The sequence below is a fragment of the Rhodotorula toruloides genome (assembly GCF_000320785.1).
Source record: "Rhodotorula toruloides NP11 unplaced genomic scaffold Scaffold16, whole genome shotgun sequence".
Taxonomy (NCBI): Eukaryota; Fungi; Basidiomycota; class Microbotryomycetes; order Sporidiobolales; family Sporidiobolaceae; genus Rhodotorula; species Rhodotorula toruloides.
The window spans coordinates 199640-218534 of NW_015622976.1; the positions used below are offsets into that span (position 1 = coordinate 199640).

Below are 18895 nucleotides of genomic sequence, written 5' to 3' on the forward strand. Positions count from 1 at the left end.
GGACGGACGGAATGGCCTCGCTCAGCGGAGCAATGAAGACGGCGCGGAAACCGCAACGAGTATTACCTTCGGGATGCGCAGGATCAGGGGGGGCAGGTGCCGCTGGACCGAGCAGTTCGTTCTCCTCCGTCTCTTCGCCTTTTGACAGACGCGAGTAGTTCGTCTGACTGTTCGCTTGCAGCTCAGCAAAGACCAACAACAAGTCTGTCCTCCTCTTCGCATCTCGACGTCAGCTCCGCCTTCGCACCGCTTTCCGCCTCTACCTCCTCAGCCGCCCTTCGCCCTCTTCCTCCGAATGTAGCCGCTACACCCAGCCGTGCACGCCGCCTCGTCACCCCTAACTCCTCTCGCGAGGCGACGGAGAGCTTCAAGGAGCCTCCGACACCCAGCACAGTCCGACCACGCACGCGCATCGTCTCTTCCTCTTCGACTTCCGCCGGACCTGCAGCACAACAGCCGCCTTCGACTCTCTCGCGCAGTCTCTCAAATTCGACGTCGTCCAGTACGATACTTGACTCGCCCAGAACTGTCAGGCCAGCAACTCGGACTCTGCCAAAGCCTCCTGAGACGAGCCGCAAATCCTCTGCTCCAGGTGCAGACGACAAGGTTCAGAAGGCGACTCTGGGAGGCCTTGGACGTCCTTCAGTGCGCGAACCGAGTGCGAGGACGAGTAGAAGGCGTTCAAGTACAGGCGGTCGATCCGTCTCAGCCGCGTCCACCTCCTCAGTCCAGCAAACTCCGCTTCGCCAGTCCACTCGCGCGCCTTCTTCCTCCCTTACCGCCTCGCAGTCTGGTACAAAGCAAGCTCGGCCTCCAGCCGCCACGACCGCCTCGACGAACCGAACGCTTCCCGCTTCTCGCCGGCTTGGACAGGCGCAGTCCGCGATACCCGTTGCGACAGCCTCAATCGCAGGCGGGCGAACGCTGCGACGACCCGACTCGGCGCTGAGCGCCACCTCCACCGCAACTTTGAGGAAGGACCCGCCCAGCCGGCCAAGTTCGCGCACAGCGACGGTGTCGGACAAGGCGGCTGCAGGCCGGCCACGCGAGTCGCTCGCTGCGTCTCAGACGAGTCGGAAGAGCTCGTGGGAGACGGTGGGATCGTCGGCACGGCCGTCACTGACGGGACGAGACGAGATGTCGAGGCGGATGGGCGAGGCGGAACAGAGTCGGGAGACCGACGGTGCGGGAAAGGCAGGAACAACGGGCGCCAATACCTTCGACGACACTTCCTACGCTACACCTCGCAAGACTTCCACCGTCCCAGCACCTGGCATGATCCTCTCACCACCCTCGCCTGACTCCTCCTCAACCGCCGATCTTTCCGCCGACGACCCGAACCTCTCCCACGCCTCCTTCCTCTCCCCGCTCCCCTCCGCTACAACCGACTTCACCCGCTCCCTCTCCCTCCCAAAACCCCCTCCACTCCCTCTCGCGCGCACACTCGCCCGCACGCGCTCGAAACCCCGCGAGTCCGCCTCGCTGGAAGATATTCTCCGACTCGGACTGTTGAACTCGCAGATGCGGCGGGGATCGGTGCTGGGACCTGCGGGAGGTGGAGGGGACGAACTGGAGTTGTTGCTTGATGAGGGGAGCAGTCGGCTGATGAGCGAGGAGTTGGCTAGCTCGATCGGAGTGGGCGATGGGGAATTGGCTATCGAGGCTCGCGAGGGGGAGAAGAAGGACAGCCCGTTGACGCCTTGGCGAGGAAGGGTCGTCTCGCTCGGCGGATCGACGTCTGTCCGGAAGGCGTCGTCTCCCGGCGCGACGAGCAGCTCAGGACTGTTGGCGAGCCCGTCATCTGGCAGCGACGCGGGACAAGGCGGTGGGAAGGTTCTCCTCCTCCGGCAGAGCACGACCGAGGCGTCCGACTTGCGGCGGCAGGTCGCCTCGCTCCTCGCTGAGGTTGAGCAGCTCAAGCGGACACAGGCTGGGCGGGACGAGGCGCATCAGAAGGAGGAAGGCGAACGGCAAAGGGTGACGGAGTTGGAGCAGGAGCTCGAGGCGGCGAGGGACAGGGAGGATGAGCTGCGGCGAGACTGGGAGGAAGAACGCAGAGCGATGGAGGAGGATCTCGCCGAACTCGCCGCTGCAGCCGCCGTCAACTCGACCACACCGACTGCCGCGGCGGACGCGTCCGACGACTCCGCCCAAGTCGCCTCCCTTTCCGCCGCGAATCGCTCCCTCGCCCTTTCCCTCCAACTCTCCGACACAGTTCCCGCCCACCGACAGACCAGCACGTTTTACGAGGCGGTACAAGCGCGGGCAAAGATGGAGCGGGACGAGGTGAAGAGCTCGCTCGAAGCTTTGCGGGTCATCGCTTCGAGTCTGCGAGCGTGGGAGGGGGCTTTGCAAGTCGCGTAGCTTGTGCTTTAGGGAATACAGGCTGGTCTTGTCGATTTCCGACCCTCTCACCTTCCTTGCGTCCAGCGTCCAGTCCCGATGAGAATGCGAGGGAAAGGAGAGCTTCGCGGTCCTCACAACTCGCTTCGCACGGCTCACTGCCACCTCTGCCGAGCTCAGACCGTTGCAAAGGACGAGACAAGCGAGCAGGCGCGTTTTTCTGAGCAGCGGTGATGCGTGGATGTGGAGTCGGTCAGCGCGCGAGACGAGCAACGTCAGGCAACCTCTCGGACGCTCTCTCTCGCCTCGCTCTCCTTCCTTTGCTCTCTCGCTACTCTCTAACACTCACACACTTCACAAACAACCACCCACACACAACAACAACCATGCAAGCCGCCGCCGACGCCGTCAAGAGCGCCGTCCAGAACACGGGCGCGTCGTCTTCCGGATCCTCGACTGTCCAGGACAAGTTCTCGCAGGGATGGAAGCCGGATGCGAATGCTGAGAAGGCGGCGCAGGGTGGAGACGACTCGCGCCCGCCCGGCACTCAGCACACCATGAAGGGTGCGTCGCCATTCCCTTTCCTCCCGACGAGGCTTACCCTCGCTCGCTCGCGACAGACAAGCCCGTCGACGACATCCTTGCTGACGGCACCCCGTACAAGCCTGCTGCCAAGCTCGAGGGCAAGGCGATCCTCATCACCGGCGGAGACTCTGGAATCGGCCGCGCGACTGCCATCCTTGCTGCTCTCGAAGGCGCCAACGTGTCAGTTACCCCAGTCCCGCCTCTTCTATCCGTGCGCTGACGATCTAGACACGCAGTGCCATCGCCTACTTGCCTCAGGAGCAGAAGGACGCCGACGACACGAAGGCGTACATCGAAAAGCGCACGAACAACCAGTCCAAGGTCCTCCTCCTCCCGCTCGACCTCAAGTCCGAGGCCAACTGCATCAAGGCTGTCGACGAGACTGTCGCCAACTTTGGTCGCCTCGACGTCTTGTTCAACAAGTGGGTCGGGCGAGGAGGTGAGGTTGCTGAGTGGCGGGCTGACGCTTCCTTCCGTCTCGCAGCGCCGCCCAGCAGCTCGAGAACAAGGACATCACGACGCTCGACTCGAAGCAATGGGAGGACACCTTCCAGATCAACATGGTCCGTCCTGCTTCCCTTCCCCCTCCTCGCTTCTCGCTGACCCGTCCGCCGCGCCCGCAGCACCACATGTTCTACACCTCGAAGGCTGCGATTCCTCACCTTGCCAAGACCAAGGGCAACATCGTCAACAACGCTTCGGTGCGTGTCGAGTCGCGAGAGTTCGTCCTGGTCATGAGCTGACCTTCTCAACCTTTCCTTACGCTGCAACAGGTCAACGCCTTTGTGCGCAAGCGTCTTTGCAAGCTGCTAACGAGCCTCACTGACACGCCGCTTGTCCCCGCAGATCGGCCGCCCCGACTTGCTCGACTACGTGTGTCCCCTCCTTCCCTCGCTTCCCTATCCCTTGCTCATCCTCCTTGTCTCGCAGACCTCGACCAAAGGTTCCATCGTCGCCTTCACCCGCGGTCTTGCGAACCAACAGGCTGAGAAGGGCATCCGCGTTAACGCCGTTGCTCCCGGTTCGTCCTCGCTCCTTCCCTCGCTATCTTCGCTTGCTGACGTTGAACGTGGTGCTCAGGTCCGATCCTCACCCCGCTTGTTCCTGCGACGTTCTCCCGCGAGGTGCGTCTCCATGTCCCGCGGCAAGCAAAGCACGACTGACCTCCGTCCGCCTCGCCTCGCAGAACCTCGAGGGCACCAACGCTGTCCCGCTCGGACGTACCGGCCAGCCTATCGAGATTGCGGCGCCTGTCATCTTCCTGTGCGTCTCGCGAGAGTCCCTTAGCGGGAGGAACGCGAGGGTTGGGAGTGTTGGCCTTGGACTGACGGGTTCGCCTCTGTTCGTCTCGCGCAGCGCTTCCTCGCACGCTAGCTATATTACCGGGACGACGATCATGTGCAACGGCGGGCAGGCGAGTCCGCTTTCGCAGAATAGCCGCTGCCAACGTCGCTGACCCTCTTCCTCCCGCAGTACGTCCACTGAGCCGGCTTCCTCGCCCGTTCGCTCCATTTCGGCGGTTGAACGTCGCTTGTCGCACACTGTACATAGGCTTAGTCCACTGCAACCTACGAGAAGTTGAACGACGACTTGCGAGGATTGCGTTCGTGACGGAGTCGCCGGCGAGCGAGAGACCGGAACGGGCAGGGAACTCGCCCTCGTCCACCGCGCTCTCCTTCACTCGCTACACGCTGCATACTCGCTTGTCAGACTACCCGCACAATGACCGTCGCAGCGCAGTACCTGCCCACGCCCGTCCCGACCCCGCCGCCCGCCGGTGCAGCCGTCGCAGAACTCAAGAAGGGCAAGGCCCTCAAGCCGCCGTACCTCCCGCAGCGACACAGCTACACCCCGACGCACCCTGAGCTGTTCAGGATCGAGTTCGGACCCGAAGGAGAAGAGTTTGGCAGCTCGTTGAGGGCGGAAAAGGTGCGCTCGCTCGTCTCGCTCGAGGAGGCGCGATCTGGGTGATCGCGTGGGCGGACAGATCAGTACGGTGGACGAGAATCCTCGAACCCCACCGCACGCAAGCGAACCAGGCGCTGACACGGCGTCCTCCTACTCCTCGCTCAACTCGCCCCCACCTTGAAACGGTTCCGACTTCACCCTCACTCGCTCGAAACGCAGGCGTACAAGAAGGGCGACATCCTGTGCCCGATCCGCAACACTCTCCCGGGCATCAAAGCCTACTCGTCCGTCCAGGTCCTCCCCGACCCTCCCCTTCCCTCCTCCTCCTCGACCGACTGGCCCTCGACGTACTTTGCCTCGGCACCCTCCTCGACTCGCCGACACATCGAACTCAACTCGGACTTGCTCTACGTCAACCATTCGTGTGACCCGAACGTCGTGTTTGACGTCGCGGGCGTCGAGGCGGGTCTTGAGGAGGAGAGCAAGGACGGTCTGTGGGAGGGCAAGTGGAGGGTCCGCGCCGAGAAGGACATCGCCAAGGGCGAGGTGAGTTTGCCATTCGCCTGAGCTGCTGCGAGGCGGCAGCGGCTGCCCCCTCTCGCTCGAGCTTGTCGAAAGGCTCACACTCACCGCTTCCTTTGCCACAGATTCTCACCTTTGCGTACTTCTCGACCGAGTGGGACATGGACCAGCCGTTCCACTGCTTGTGCGGCACGGACCGATGCATCAAGACCATCCAGGGCGCCAAAGATCTCGACACCAAGGTCCTCGACAGGTGCGTTGGGCCATGCGAAGCTGGCGTATTCTCGCCTACTTTTTCGCGAGGTGGCACAGTCGCTGACTGGGTTGCTCGCATAGTTACTTCATCAACCGACACATCCGCGCCATGAAGGAGCACCAGCAGCGATCATGAACTTCCGGCTCTCCCGCCGTCCCTTCCTCCTTCTCTCCTCGCGTACGGACGCTCCCTCCATTCCTCCTCGCCAAAATGCACAAATGCTGAAGCCCATCAGTCGTTATGAAAAGCCGTCACTTCAGTACAAAATTCAAGCATGCACAACCCTCGAGTCGTTATTCCCCTGCATTGCTCAGCCCTGTATCGCATGGCCTGTGTCTCGCCGTCGTTCTCGCGTGCACTTGGCCGCTGTTCTCGCAGGAGATGCGTGACTGGTGCAGGGGAAGGGCGCGAGAGAGGGAAGAGGAACTGAGGAAGCGGACGGTGGATCGCCTGTACTGCGCTCTGTTTCTACCTCCTCCGAGTCCGTCATGCGCAGGCGAATCCGACTTGGCATGGCACGCGCACGCAGCATTGAAAGAACAGGAGTTTCGAATATTGACGTCGTCGCCGTCGTCGAGCGAAGTTGTCTTCTCCCGTTCGTCGTTGCTTGTGTGCTCGTGTGTGCTTGCTGCTCAGCTGCTACAGCCTCGACAGTCCGGCTCCCTCAGCCGCCCCACCGCTCTTCTCCTCCTCGTTCTCCTTCCCCTTTCAGGTCGATCACTCACCCTCGACACCAGCTCGAACAATGCCGCCCCGGTCCTCGCTGGGCGCGCAACCAGGTTTGCCGACCTACCTGCCCAACGCCCAGCCAGCCGGTTCGAACAACCACCAGCAGCAGCAGGCGCGGAGGGTGAGTGATCAGAGGGCCGTTGCGGGCCCGTCGAGGACGCCCAGCAGTGCGTACGAGCCTGGTGCACCGATCAAGTTCTATGTGAGTCGAGGAAGCTCGAGTAGAGGCGGGCGCTGCGCTGACCAGCTTGCCCTTGTTCGCCGGAACTTGCACAGGATGAAGAGGTGCGTTCATCTCGCTCCGGCCCGGCTCAGATAGCACCGTACTGACGCTTGATATGCACACAGGTCAAGAAGATGCACGGCGAGCTGGACAAGCGGGCGCCTGAGGAGCGAATCGCCGCGAGACGGGTCATGCGCTCTCCCTCGACCCGCCTTCGCAAGCGAGGCGTGACCTGGACGGGCTTCTTCCTCCGTGTCGCCGCCGCCTACGTCCTCATCGCCTACTTCTTCGTCTGCCCAAACAGCACGAGCGACCGCGCCATCTGCCGCGGCCTCGACTCGGTCGGCGACAGGTTGAGGCGGTACGAGCCGCATGTCAGGCCTTACGTCCAGACTGCGCAGCGCAAACTCGAGCCCTATGTCGCCGAGGTCGAGCGGCATACGAGGCCCTACGTCGACGTCGTCCGCCCGCACTACCAGCGCGCAGACCGCCTCGTCCGCCCGCATGTCTCGACTGCCAATCGCTTCGTCCGTTCGACCGTCTACCCTGCCGTCCTCTCCGCCGTCCGCCACTCGCAAGCCGCGACCCAGCCCGTCATGGACAAACTGCGGAAGCAGTACGTCAGGACGCTCGAGCCGTCGGTCGAATGGTACGCCGACTCACTCAGCAAGTGGTACGCCTCGCACATCGAGCCGCACGTCCAGCGCTACACGTCTGTCACGCGCAAGCACTCCAAAACGGCCTACGACGCGTTCTCGCCCGTGTGGGAGACGGGCGTCCCGCGCGCCCGCCACCACTGGAGGACGCACCTCGTCCCCTTCTCCCGCCGCGCGTACTCGACCTCCCGCAAGACCTACACGACGCACGTCCACCCGCGCGCCGTGACCGTCGGAGGCCACACGGCCCGGTTCTACCGCTCGAAGGTCCTTCCCACGCTGCACCGGTTCTGGAGCAAGTTCATCGCGCCCCAGCTCGACAAGATCCGTGAGAGGATATTTGAGTACAAGGCGAAGAAGGCCAAGCTCGAGGCGGTCGAGCGCGTCGAGAAGGTCAGTGAGGAGATTGCCAAGGAGCATGGCGAGGGCGACTTTGCGGGTGCGTTCGAGTCCTACTGCTGGTTTCGCCTGTGCAGGAGATTGACAGAGCTGACATGTAATCCATGGACCTCATCGCACAGACTTCATCAAGGACCTCCGCGATGACAAGGTCGCCGCCGTCGACGCCTCTCCCGCCATCCCCGCCGAGGAAGCCCCTCCCGCCTACTCTGCCTCTGTCCCTCCTCCCCCTCCATCCGCCGAAGAAGCCACCACCCTCCGCGCCGAGAAGCGCGCAGCCCTCGAGACCCTCCAAACGACCTACGAGAAGGAGATTGCCGCGCTCGGGCAAACCGAACACCGTCTCCTCGTCGAACGCCTCGTCGATATCCGCCAGCGTGCGATCGATGACATCCCCGCTCGGTTCGAGCCCGCGCTTGAGAAGCTCGACGAGGAGGGCGACGCGATGGTTGGGAAGCTGGGCAAATATTTCGCTCGTGTCGGTGCGGACGAGAAGACGCCTGTCGAGGACAAGGTCAAGGACTCGGAAGATTTGTGCGCCAAGGCTGAGAGGCGCGTGCGCAAGACGGCTGAGGGGATCAAGAAGGAGGTCGAGGAGTACCGCGCGGACCTGGAAACGAGGGAGCGCGCCGCGGTCGAGAAGGCGCAGCAGGCTGTCGGCGAGCTCGTCAGCAAGGCTCAGGAGGAGCTCGGCACAGGCTGGACTTGGTGCGTGCAGATGATATTCTCGGCTCGCGACTCTGCTGACGAACTCGCTTCGCAGGCTCGACGGTGTGACGGCCAAGGACTGGCAACGTGCGTCTTCTTGCGCCCGCTCACTCCTCGGGGCAGATGCTGACGTTCTGGCATCTGCAGGCTACCACGACTTGCGTCGTGCCGAGGAGAATCTCGACAAGAACTTTGCCGCCCTCCAGACTGGCGCGATAAAGGAGCCCGCCCTCGCCGACCTCCGCCCTTACTCGCTCCTCGACCAGTACCACGAGTCGCCCGACAAGCTCGTCGCCGCGTTCGAGAAGATTCTCCACAAGATCAAGGTCAAGGGTCAGCGTGAGCTCAAGGGCGAGTGGCAGGGCATCGTTCCCGAGGCGCAGGCTGCGTACGAGGCGGTCACGGGCAAGATGGCCGCCGTTGTCGACGACCTCAAGGTCTCGGCGTCGTCTGTCGCCGGCTACAAGCGCAAGCCCACCAACGTCGCTCAGTCGATGAGCTCGCTCGCCAAGGCGGCCCAGGCTTCGGCCAGCTCGCTTGCTGCAGAGGCAGTCAACGCTCTCCCGACCATTGAAGCTCGCCACGAGTACCTCGAGGCCGTCAAGTCTGCGTACGGCGACGCCTCGCAGCAGGTTCTCCGTGCGGCAGGAGTCGACCCCTCGCCCACCGACTTCCGCCAGTCAGCCTCGTCGCTCGCTCACGCTGCCTCCAAGTCGGCCGCTACCGCCTACGCCGAAGCCTCGCAGTCTGCCCTCCGCGCTCTCGGCAAGGAACCCTCGCCGACCGACCTCGCTCAGTCCATGACCTCGATTGCGAACGTCGCTTCCGCCTCAGCCGCTAGCGCCTACTCGCAAGTCATGTCCGACTACCCGGCTTCGATCTCGTCCGCCCTTGCCGCCGCGACCCAGGCTGTCGACCGCGCTGCAAACGACGCCCTCAGCAGCGCCTCTTCCCTTGCCGCCTCCGCAGCAAGCGTCGTCTCCTCACTCGCCGCTCCCGCCGCGACGTTGCTCAACCCTGCGCCTGTCGCCGACGCGATCGAAGGCGCCAAGGCGGCTGCAAACGAGTTCTTCGGCGAAGCCTCGCAGGACGCTCTCCGGGCTGTCGGGCAGGAGCCCTCGCCGACGAACCTCGCTCAGTCGGCGACGAGCCTTGGAAACGTCGTCTCGTCGTCGCTGTCGAGCGTAAGCAAGGCCGCTGCGTCGAGTGCATCCGTCGGCCGCTCGTCCGCCTCGTCCCGCGCCAGTGCAGCGACTCGCAACGCCGCTGCTTCGGCCAGCGGTGTCAGCGCCTCAGCCTCGTCACTCGCCTCGTCCATCTCGTCCCGCGCCACGCAGGTCGCCTCATCCGGCGTCTCGGTCGCCTCCTCGCTCAACCAGCCCCACCCGAGCTACAAGAAGAGTCAGGCGAGCGCCTCCGTCGCGAGTGGTACAGACGCGATCAAGCGCAGCGCGTCGAGCGTCGTCTCCGCCGCATCGAAGAAGGTCGCTGGAACCGGTTCGAGGCGTCCTCCGGCGGTTGTCAAGAGCGCGTCGAGCGTCGCTAGTGCGGTCAAGAGCAAGGCGGAGGAGATGGCGAGCCCGCATCCGAGTTATGCGAAGAGTCAGAGGGAGGAGAAGGTTGCGCAGGCGACGGACAAGGTCAAGAAGGTTGTCGCGCACGGCGAACTGTGAGGCGCGAAGCTCTTTCGACTCGACAAGCTTTCAACTGTACATCCACCTTCGGCTCGCAACCTTATCGCCTCCGCGTCTGTTCGCACCAGCAACCGTATATTCGCCTTTCCTCCCGCCTCTCGCCTTTCCCTCTCCGCTTTCAGCCGCTTTTTTCCGTCAAGTTGGCTCGCCTGAGGACCCTCCCGTCCACGCCGATAACCACGCCCCTCCTTGCCCACGCCGCGCACCCCGACTCCGAGCATCGCCCACCCTCTCCTCGTCGCAGTCACCCCTCCCCACTTCTCCGCCATGCCTCGTCGTCCTCGCACATTTCTCCTCTTTTCAGCTCGCTCTCCGATACCGCGCGCGGCCGATACAGCCTGCCTGCCCGAAGTCTCGTCCGCAGGGCTCGGGGACTTTCGATAACTTCGTCGCCGGCCTCTTGCTCTCCTCGCTTCACCCGCTCAGTCTTCCGCCTTCGTGAACAGCTGTAGGATACCCCACAGATGCAACGCTTTCGAGACCCCTTCACCTACAGTCGCCTGGACAAAACGGCGGCGGTCCTTGGGCGGTCCTCTTCGCGTCGGAGAGGAGCGTCGGCGCTAAGGAAGGGTCGGACAATGGCGGGGGAGACGAGGAAAAAGTTGCTCCATCTGATGGGATTGCCTTGCGCTTACAATTTCCGTGGTAATGAAAGTCGTGGGGAGCAAAAACCGAGGGCCCTTCCGAGTCGACTCGCTTCGCTCCAAAGGACCCGCTCGAGAGTGTGTTCTGCTTGAGTTAGTAGATTCGCTCAGAGGCATCAGCAGAACACTCGACCCGACTTGCAGCGTGCGTGGAGACTGCACACTCTCGCCTGCTGCGACCACCCGCACCCGCACTAACGGTCGCCTTCGTCTCGCGCGCAGGTTGAACGGAACCCATCGTGTGCTGGCTGTGTGCTCTGTGTCGTACTCGCCCTGGACTGCTCGCGAGGACCCGTCCCATCTCGTCGTCCTCCTCGATCAGGCGGGTCACCACTTCCCATCTTCGCCTGAACAGCACGCGCAGGACGGTGCAATTCAGTGGACAGTACACCGGCATGGACACGTTCGCCTACCAGCCACCCAACACCCACTCGCCAGGCCGGTACGCCAACTCTCCCTCGGCCGGACCCGCCGACCCCTCCTCGTCCTCCTTCGCACCCCGCCCAGGCTCGTCCTCTGGCGCGCACGCGTCGGGAGGGTTCACAGCGACTCTCCCGCCGCTGCAGGAACATGCGTCGACGGACGTGAGCGGCGCGAATGGGTCGGGTGCGGTGGGAGGAACGAGGCCGACGCTCGTCGAGTTTGAGCAGCTCGCGGGGGAAGATGCGTTTGGCGGGATTGGCGGTGACGCGGGCGACGGAGTAAACGGGCAGAGCGGGTTTGCAGGCGCGGCGAGCGGGGTTGGCTTCCGTGACCCGTTTGGGAGACCAGGTTCGACGGGCGGGCAAGCGCAAGCGGGTGCGGGCGGCGGGATGTTTGCGGCAGGCTTGAACGGCGCATCGTCGCAGTCCCCTTCGCACGCATACTTCAACCCGCAGACGATCAATCCGAGCGTCAACACCCGCAACACCCGCCCGATGACGGCTCCCTCGGGACACGGCTACATCGGCTCGCACTCGTACTCTGCCGCTCCGTCGAACTTTTACGCACCCGCACAGCCGACTGGTCCACCTGGCGTCTTCGACTCGTTCCACGGCGCACCGCCTCACACCGCCGTCCCTCCCGGCCCTTCCTCGTTCCAGTACCAAGTCGACTCGAACCCGCACGCGGCCGAATTCGACTCGTACCGCGCGAGAGGGTTCAGTTTGCCCGACGTCAACGGCAACACGCTGGGGATGGGCGTCGACCCGCTCGTCCAGGTGAACGAGGGGACCTCTCCGCCCTCGAGCACGCCGTTCTTCTACACCCCTCCGGCGGTACAGACCGTCCGACCGATGACGACAGGCGGGATGTTCTACCCCGCTGTGCTCGACCCGCACGCGTCAGCCGTTATGCCCGCCCCACTCATGGGCGCACCAGGCTCGGTCCTCCCTCCCGGCGTTCCCTTCGGCCCCTACTCCTCCGACACCAGTCGACCCGGCTCGTCCTCCGGTGCGGCGATCACAGCCCGCCGACGATCCTCAGGCGGTACGACAGCGCAAGCAGCGAGCGGCAAGCAGTACAACTTTGTCCAGCAGGGCGGCCAGGTGACGAAGCGGCCTCGACGGCGGTACGACGAGATTGAGCGCATGTACAACTGCGACTATCCGGGATGTACGAAGGCGTACGGAACTTTGAACCACCTCAACTCGCACAAGACGATGCAGAAGCATGGGCCCAAGTCGACGCCTGCCCGTGCGTTTCCGGTTTCCTCTTTGCATTCCAAGCCCACAACTGACCCGTTGTGCGCCCTCGCAGAGTTCAAGGAGATTCGCAAGGCATGGCGAGAGCGGAAGAAGGCCGAGGCAGCAGCCGCAGCTCGCGCGCAAGCTGCCGGTCCTCCTCAACACCGAGGCCAGGGTCCCGTTCCGAACGGTGCCGTTCCGCCACTCGTCCCCATCCCTGGCTCTGCGACCGACCGACCTCGACCCTCGACGTCGGCGGGCGAGTATCATGTCACGATGGCTGCGCCGTACATGTCGGCTGGAGGGGCGCCGTCCGTCTTGCCGTACGACGCTGCGGCTGGACCGACAGCTTCGACGCTGCCCCTCGCTCGCGGACAGCTTGTCGGCCCGCTCGACGCGCAACTCGGGATGTACGGAGGTCAGGTCCCGTCGACTTTCGGCGGTCCGTTCGACTCCTTCAGCAACAGCGCCAACCGACCCGTCACCGCTCCCTCGTACTACGTCGCCCCCTCCTTCGGCTCCATACCGCCTCATCACCCACTTGCGACCCAGTCAACCGCCTCTCATCAACCTTCCCCTCTCGGTCCCGGCACGACCTCTGCCTCCGCGCGGTACATGAACCCCCTATCGTCGACTCTCGGCGCCGCCGCCTCCGCAGACCGCCGCTTCTCCCTCCCCGTCTCCTCCCTCGGCCCATCAGCGCCCTTCCAACTCCCCCCGCCTCCAGCAACAGCCGGCTCGCTCCCCCCTCCTCCGCCTCTCAGCGGCGCGGCGACGACCGGCACCCCCGCAAGTCCAGAGATGAAGATGCCCCAGCCTATGCCGCCGACTGCGTCGTTTGCGCTGCTGGCCTCGTCGGGCGGGCCGGGAGGAGTTGGAGGAGGAGCGGCCGAAGAGGTGTCGGCGCAGTAAAGGAGGCGAAGATGCGTGTCTATATCGTTATATCGGCCCCGGCAGTGGGCGTCGTCTTCCTCTTTCTCGCTCACTCGTAGTTATTTGGCTCGCCAAAAGAGCCGTCGCATGTTTCCTTAGAAAAGGATTCGTCTTGTCGCAATAACCGTTCCCGTCGCCTCCTTCTGCCTGCCTGCCTGCCTGCGAGAGAGCACCAGCGAGCTGCATCGAGTTGAACGGCGCAAAAAGAGAGAGCGGCCCAGCGAGCGAGCGAGGCAAAAGAGAATCTCTTCGACCGGGAATTGAACCCGGGTCTCAGCCGTGACAAGGCTGGATACTAACCACTATACTATCGAAGAAGCGCTGACTAGCTGAGCTAGCTGGGCTGGTTGTGGGCTGAGGGGGACTGTGCATACATAACTTGTTTGGCTGCTTGCGTGCACGTTGCTGCTTCAGTCCGCTCCGCTTCGACTCCGGCGCGCTTGCACAGTGAGTCACAAATTAGAAGGGCGCAGAAGGAATCGCGCACGAGCGAGTCGCGCCAGCATTCGTCGAGTCTTTCCTGCGTCGACCTTCTTAACCTCGACGAAGCGTTGCGCCTGCTAGACTCGTTCGTAGGGCTCTAGCAAGAGACGACGGAGTTCCCGGTGCTGTTTAAGAGCCTTGGAGCCAGCGGCAGAGTCGCTGAACCCTGACGAAGTCAGGTAGAGCGCGCTCGACTTCTCTTGCCTCCTTCCTCTCACTCGCTCGTCAGCGACCCGCTTGCGCCGGTCTCGCTAGCATATCCTGCACTTTGCAACGATCTGCAGAGGGCGTTGGCTCTCTTCGAGTACGCCAAATCCTCCTGCTTCGTTACTCGACCCCCTCTTTTCCTCCTCCTCGCCGCGCTAACGAGTCTCACGTTTCGCTGCTCTTGCTACCGGGCGTGCTGAGTACGTGAAGAAGGATCTATATTCGCACAGAGAAAGCGCATGAGAGAAGGGACCGGCTAAGAATGACCACGGAAGAGGAGAATCCGACGAGAAGATGCGAAACGAGGATGGCGAGGCGAACAAGAGAAGCGCTCCGAGGAATAGGCGACACGGCGAAAGGTGAAGAGGGAAATCTAGGCACTGCTTCTAAGCCAAAAACAAGAAGACCCAGGAAGGAGAAAAGAGGGGCTCAGAGCCCGCCGAAGACGTCGAGCTTGAGGGGCTGGCCGTCCTTGTTCAGGGTGAGCTCGACCCGCTGCCCGTGCCTCGGCGCCAGCACCTTCTTGACGGGGTTAGGAATCGACTGCTCGCCCGCCTGAATCGAGACGTTGGAGAGGAACGCCTGGAGCCAGTCGAGCTTGGGGCCGGCGAGTGCGGCATGCCAGTCGCCCGTCGGCGGGAGGACACCGTTGATCGAGTAGACATGCTTCTTGCCGCCGTCGGCGAGCTCCTCGACCGAGTGCGCGATGTTGTTCTCGGCGAGGATAGCGCCGGCGTCGACCGGCTTGGGAGGGGGCGCGAGGTAGTCGATAGTCGGGATCTGGGACTCGTCGCCGCCGTAGTAGTCGTCCAGGACGTTCTTGACGAGCTGGTGCTCGATGTTGCCGAGCATCTCGGCGATGGGCGTCTGCGTCGAGGTGCAGTGCTTGGCGGCGACCGGTCCCTGGAGGATGCAGACACGCTGCGGGTCCTGGTCAAAGACGGCCTCGATGTCCTCGGCCTGCCACAGCGAGTCCTTCTTGAACCAGATGCTGAAGTTGGCGTCGAGGACGGGGATGAAGGGGACGGGCTGCCGAGAGGGAGAGAGTCAGCACACGTCAAGTACGCCGGTACGAGCGGAGGACAGCTCACCTTCTGTCCGGGGCGTTGAGAGATGGCGAGGAAGTAGGAAACGTCGGCGGAGGCGAGGATCTGGTCCTCGGCCTGCGGGTACTGGGCGAGGAACTGCTTGAGGAACGCCTCAGGCTCGTTCAGCTCCGAGTACGACTGGAGTGCCGAGATCTTGATGCCCGAGTCGTTGACGTTCGAGAGACGCTCCTCAACACGGCGGATCCAGTCGCCGACGAGGTTGCGGAGCGACGGGTCGATCCAGCGCTTCTCGTGCGCGACGTACATGAGGCGGACGAGGCGGGCGTTGACCTCGGCGTAGGTCATGTCGGCAAGGTCGCAAGGAGAGCCGTCGGCCTTGGCGGGGAACCAGGGCTTCTGGAAATCGGCGTTGAGGCGGTCGATAACGTACTTCTTGTTGTCGGCGAGCCATGCGAGCTGCTTCTCCTTCGACAGCGAGAAGACCTTCCTGAGAAGCGGGAAAAGCGAGACGTCAGAAAGTAGTGCGAGATGGGAGAGAAGAGGGCGAGACGCACTTGTCGAACTCGGCCCACAGCTTGACACCACGAGTCGCGACCTTGTGGATCGGCTCGCCAAGCTCCGAGTTGACGGTGAGGATGCCGCCGGTCGGCTTGTCGTACGTCTGCTCCCACTGGCCATCCTCGACACCAGGCGCGTCGACGATGAGCTGCTTGACCGACTCGCTCGTGTGCGCCTCCTTGGCGACCATGACCCACGAAGCAAACATGAAGCCGTCGAACGGCATGCGCGCGACGCCGTACTGCTTCTCCGACCACTCGCCCGAAAGGTAAGGGTAGCATCCCTCAGCCGAGCCGAAGCCAGAGCCGGCGACGAGCTTGATGTTGGGGTGCTGACGGATCGAAGCGTACGTCGCGAGGATCGGGGCGTGGAAGTCCTCGCACGAGTGGTGACCGCCGGCGCGACCACCAGTCCACTGGAGGATGATGGGGAAGTCGGGGTTGGCGGAGGCGATGTTGACGACCTGGCGGATGCCGTCGACCGAACCGGGCTTGAACGAGACGTGCTTGATGCCGGCCTCGCGGAGCGTGTCGATGATCTCCTTGGCCTTCTCGGTTGAGGGAATACCGGCAGCAACACAGAGACCCTCGACGGGCTCGCCCTCCTGCTTCATCTTGGCCCAGAGCGGGAACTGGAACGTCCACTGGCGCTGGTTGATGTAGAGCGAGTTGAGGGTGATGCCCATGCCGGGCTTGTTCACGAGCTTCTGGATCTCGGCGACCTTGGCACGGACAGCCTTCTCGTTGTAGTGACCGCCGCCAGCGAGCTCGATGTGGTAGCCCGCGCGGAGAACGGCCGAGACGAAGCCGGCCTTGACGGTCGTCGGGGTCATACCACCGACCATGAGGGGCGGCTTCGAGAGGAGGCGCGAGAAGGGCGTGTCGAGGTGGATCTTGCCGTCGCTGGTGCGGACGAGGCGAGGGTGGAAGCGCTCGTTCCACTTCTCCTCGGTCGGGACCTTCTTGCCCCAAGCCTCCTTGCCGGCACCAACGCCCTCGCCGCGGTTGCCGAGCATAATCGTGCGGATACCGCGGCCCTCCCAGTTGCGCGCGCAGAGCGAACCGATGCCGCTCGCGCCGCCCGTGCCGAAATCGATGGCGTGCGTCGCGGACGAGGGGAAGTTGGTGGCGTGCGAGACCCAGTGAATGGGCGAGGTGAAGATCTGCTGGAAGACCGACTCGAGAACCGACGAAGCCGAGAGCTGGCGCATGTCGGAGCCGTCCTCGGTGTTGTAGACGGCGCAGGTGAACGATGAAGGCGCCCAGTGGGCGGCCTCCTCAGCCGAGAACGTCGCGAGCGCCTTCTCGGTCGCGCCTTGGAGGAGATGCGAGTGGTAGGGAACGTTGATGGGGAGGAAGCGCATCGAGAAGACGGGGAGACGCTTCGAGTGCGGGATCTTCGACTGGTCCTTGCCGGCCGGCGCGCGGTTCTTGCGAAGGCCGTCGGCGAGACCGACGAGGTCCTTCGGCGCACCAGTGACGACGAACGCCCTCGCACCGTTGTAGAGACTGATCGAGACGGTCTCGTCGCGGCCCTCAGACTTGACGTGCCCATTGACCTCGGCGATCTTCTTCTCGAGCGACTTGAGGTCGAGGCCGGTGACGGCAAGCATGGCAGTCGGGACACCCTCGCCATTCTCGACCGAGCTCGACTCGAGAGCGGGCGAAATGGCGATGGAGGGGAAGGCGAGCGTGCCCTGGAGACCGATCTGGAAGAGGACGGTCAAACCGCGAAGGGCCTGCTCGTAGAAAGGCTCCCACGCGTCGCTGCCGTCCTTGGACGCGGGAGGGTACTCGTGCGCGATGACAAGAGCCGAGACGACACCCTGCGAGTGGCCGGTCGCGCCCTTGAACTTGGCGCCGAGCTCGGCGGGACCGAGCGACGAGCCCTTGCCGTACACGACGTACTGGCAGAGCTGAGTGAGACCGATGAGAGGGAGCGAGACGGCGCAAGTCGCGAGGTAGGGGACTTCGGGGCGGGTAGAGGGATCTTGCAGCCAGGCAAGGGCGTCGAGCGAGTGGTCGTAAAGGAGGGTGTGCTGCTCGGCGGCAGCGAGAGAGACGAGGTGTTCGGAGGCGCGGGCGAGGAAGGGCGTAAGCAGCGGGGTGTAAAGGTCGTGGAGGGTCTGCGAGAGGGAGGAAGGTCAGTTCGCCGTCCGCGACTCCGTGAGCTCGAGTCGAGTCCGCGCACCTGGAGCTCGTCAAAGTAGACCTCGTTCATTCCCTGACCACCGAAGAGAGCGAAGACCTCTGCCTGGCCGGTCGCAGCCTTCTGCAGGAGCGCCGACTCGGACTGCTTGGGCAAGACCTTGCCGAGTCCCTCGACCTCGAGCTTGGTCTTGGCGAGGAAGAAGGACGAGATGACGAGAGCGCGGACGGGAGCAGCGAGCGAGGCAGTGAGGGTGTGAACATCGGTTCCGCTGAGGTAGACGGACGCAAAGTGGTTGAAGGCGGCGAGGAGGACGGCGGCGGTGGCGGGGGAGGTAGCTGTCGACGGGAAGGGGAGAAGGCCGGCAACGTGCTTCAAGAAGTAGGCGGTGAGGACGAGCTCCTTCTCGTCGTCGCCCTCGCCAGCCTGCTCGTCGTCAAGCTCGGCCGCCTCGAATCCGACGAGGTTTCCGCTCTTCTCGGCAGCGTGAAGCCAGTCCTGGAAGGTGTCGCGCGCGACTTCGGCGGCGATCCATTCCTGCGACGTGGAGGGGACGTGCAGCGAGATGCGGGTTTGGGTCGAGGGGTGCAAGAGGACGAGGGGTCGGGTCGTCGCCGTGTGGACCGGCGTCGACGTCCCAGTCACGCTCCGCGTCGCTCGGCCGTTCATCGTGCTCGTTCGAGGTGTAGAGGGGCGGGAGAAGCGGAGAAGTCTAGCTGTGGGGTGAGCGGTGCGAAGTCGTCAGCCTCCCGTTCCGGCTCGTTCGTTCGCCGTGTGCAGCTATGAAACGTCTTTCTGAGACGCCTGTGCCCCTCATCAGCCCGCTTCGCCAAGTCGAGGAGGCCACAACGTCGTCGTCCATGGCTCGTTGGGGTCAGCACCGCCCCGCTGCCATCCCAGCGAATGGCACCTTCCGAGGCGCAGCCAGGCAGCCCAAGCGGTCCTACAGGACTTCCACACTGTCGCAAGAAAGCGCCCAAGCCAAAGGAGGACGTACGAGGGGAGGTTCCGATGGGTTGAGACGTTGAGGAGGTCGGAGCGCGGGAGGAGTTGCGGGAGTCTAGGGGCGAAGTGGGTGCGCTCGTAGAGTCGTTGCGAGTGCTCGTGAGCCGTAAGGAGGCGCTCGGAGCGGGAGACGAGGAGCGAGAGGATTGGGAGAGCGGAAGAGCTTTGTGGGGAGAGGAAG

At 63.7% G+C, this 18895-nt stretch overlaps 6 protein-coding genes across 6 annotated transcripts; 5 read left to right on the top strand and 1 right to left on the bottom strand.

Annotated features, from left to right (window-relative positions):
* Positions 1–11: 11 nt before the first annotated feature.
* Positions 12–2364, top strand: RHTO_02027 (uncharacterized protein; the record flags this gene model as incomplete). Its single annotated transcript, XM_016415705.1, has 2 exons — positions 12–114; positions 182–2364. 2 exons carry the CDS (start codon positions 12–14, stop codon positions 2362–2364), a joined length of 2286 nt encoding a protein of 761 aa, XP_016272275.1.
* Positions 2365–2729: 365 nt separating this feature from the next.
* RHTO_02028 (short-chain dehydrogenase/reductase SDR family protein) lies at positions 2730–4384 on the top strand (the record flags this gene model as incomplete). The annotated part of the gene is made up of 11 exons (XM_016415706.1): positions 2730–2907; positions 2964–3108; positions 3165–3350; positions 3413–3491; positions 3552–3629; positions 3702–3713; positions 3775–3801; positions 3859–3949; positions 4009–4052; positions 4115–4191; positions 4285–4384. The coding sequence occupies 11 exons, from the start codon at positions 2730–2732 to the stop codon at positions 4382–4384; spliced, it is 1017 nt and encodes a 338-aa protein (XP_016272276.1).
* A 266-nt stretch (positions 4385–4650) lies between these two features.
* Positions 4651–5749, top strand: RHTO_02029 (galactose-proton symport; the record flags this gene model as incomplete). The annotated part of the gene is made up of 4 exons (XM_016415707.1): positions 4651–4857; positions 5056–5382; positions 5484–5611; positions 5695–5749. The coding sequence occupies 4 exons, from the start codon at positions 4651–4653 to the stop codon at positions 5747–5749; spliced, it is 717 nt and encodes a 238-aa protein (XP_016272277.1).
* A 610-nt stretch (positions 5750–6359) lies between these two features.
* On the top strand, positions 6360–10002 carry RHTO_02030 (transcription factor hoxa13, putative; the record flags this gene model as incomplete). The annotated part of the gene is made up of 6 exons (XM_016415708.1): positions 6360–6545; positions 6620–6628; positions 6692–7661; positions 7744–8329; positions 8385–8416; positions 8477–10002. 6 exons carry the CDS (start codon positions 6360–6362, stop codon positions 10000–10002), a joined length of 3309 nt encoding a protein of 1102 aa, XP_016272278.1.
* A 1060-nt stretch (positions 10003–11062) lies between these two features.
* Positions 11063–12950, top strand: RHTO_02031 (zinc finger, C2H4-type domain containing protein; the record flags this gene model as incomplete). The annotated part of the gene is made up of 2 exons (XM_016415709.1): positions 11063–12343; positions 12405–12950. 2 exons carry the CDS (start codon positions 11063–11065, stop codon positions 12948–12950), a joined length of 1827 nt encoding a protein of 608 aa, XP_016272279.1.
* A 1433-nt stretch (positions 12951–14383) lies between these two features.
* Positions 14384–18378, bottom strand: RHTO_02032 (uncharacterized protein; the record flags this gene model as incomplete). Its single annotated transcript, XM_016415710.1, has 4 exons — positions 14384–14983; positions 15046–15490; positions 15558–17686; positions 17752–18378. 4 exons carry the CDS (start codon positions 18376–18378, stop codon positions 14384–14386), a joined length of 3801 nt encoding a protein of 1266 aa, XP_016272280.1.
* Positions 18379–18895: the final 517 nt, after the last annotated feature.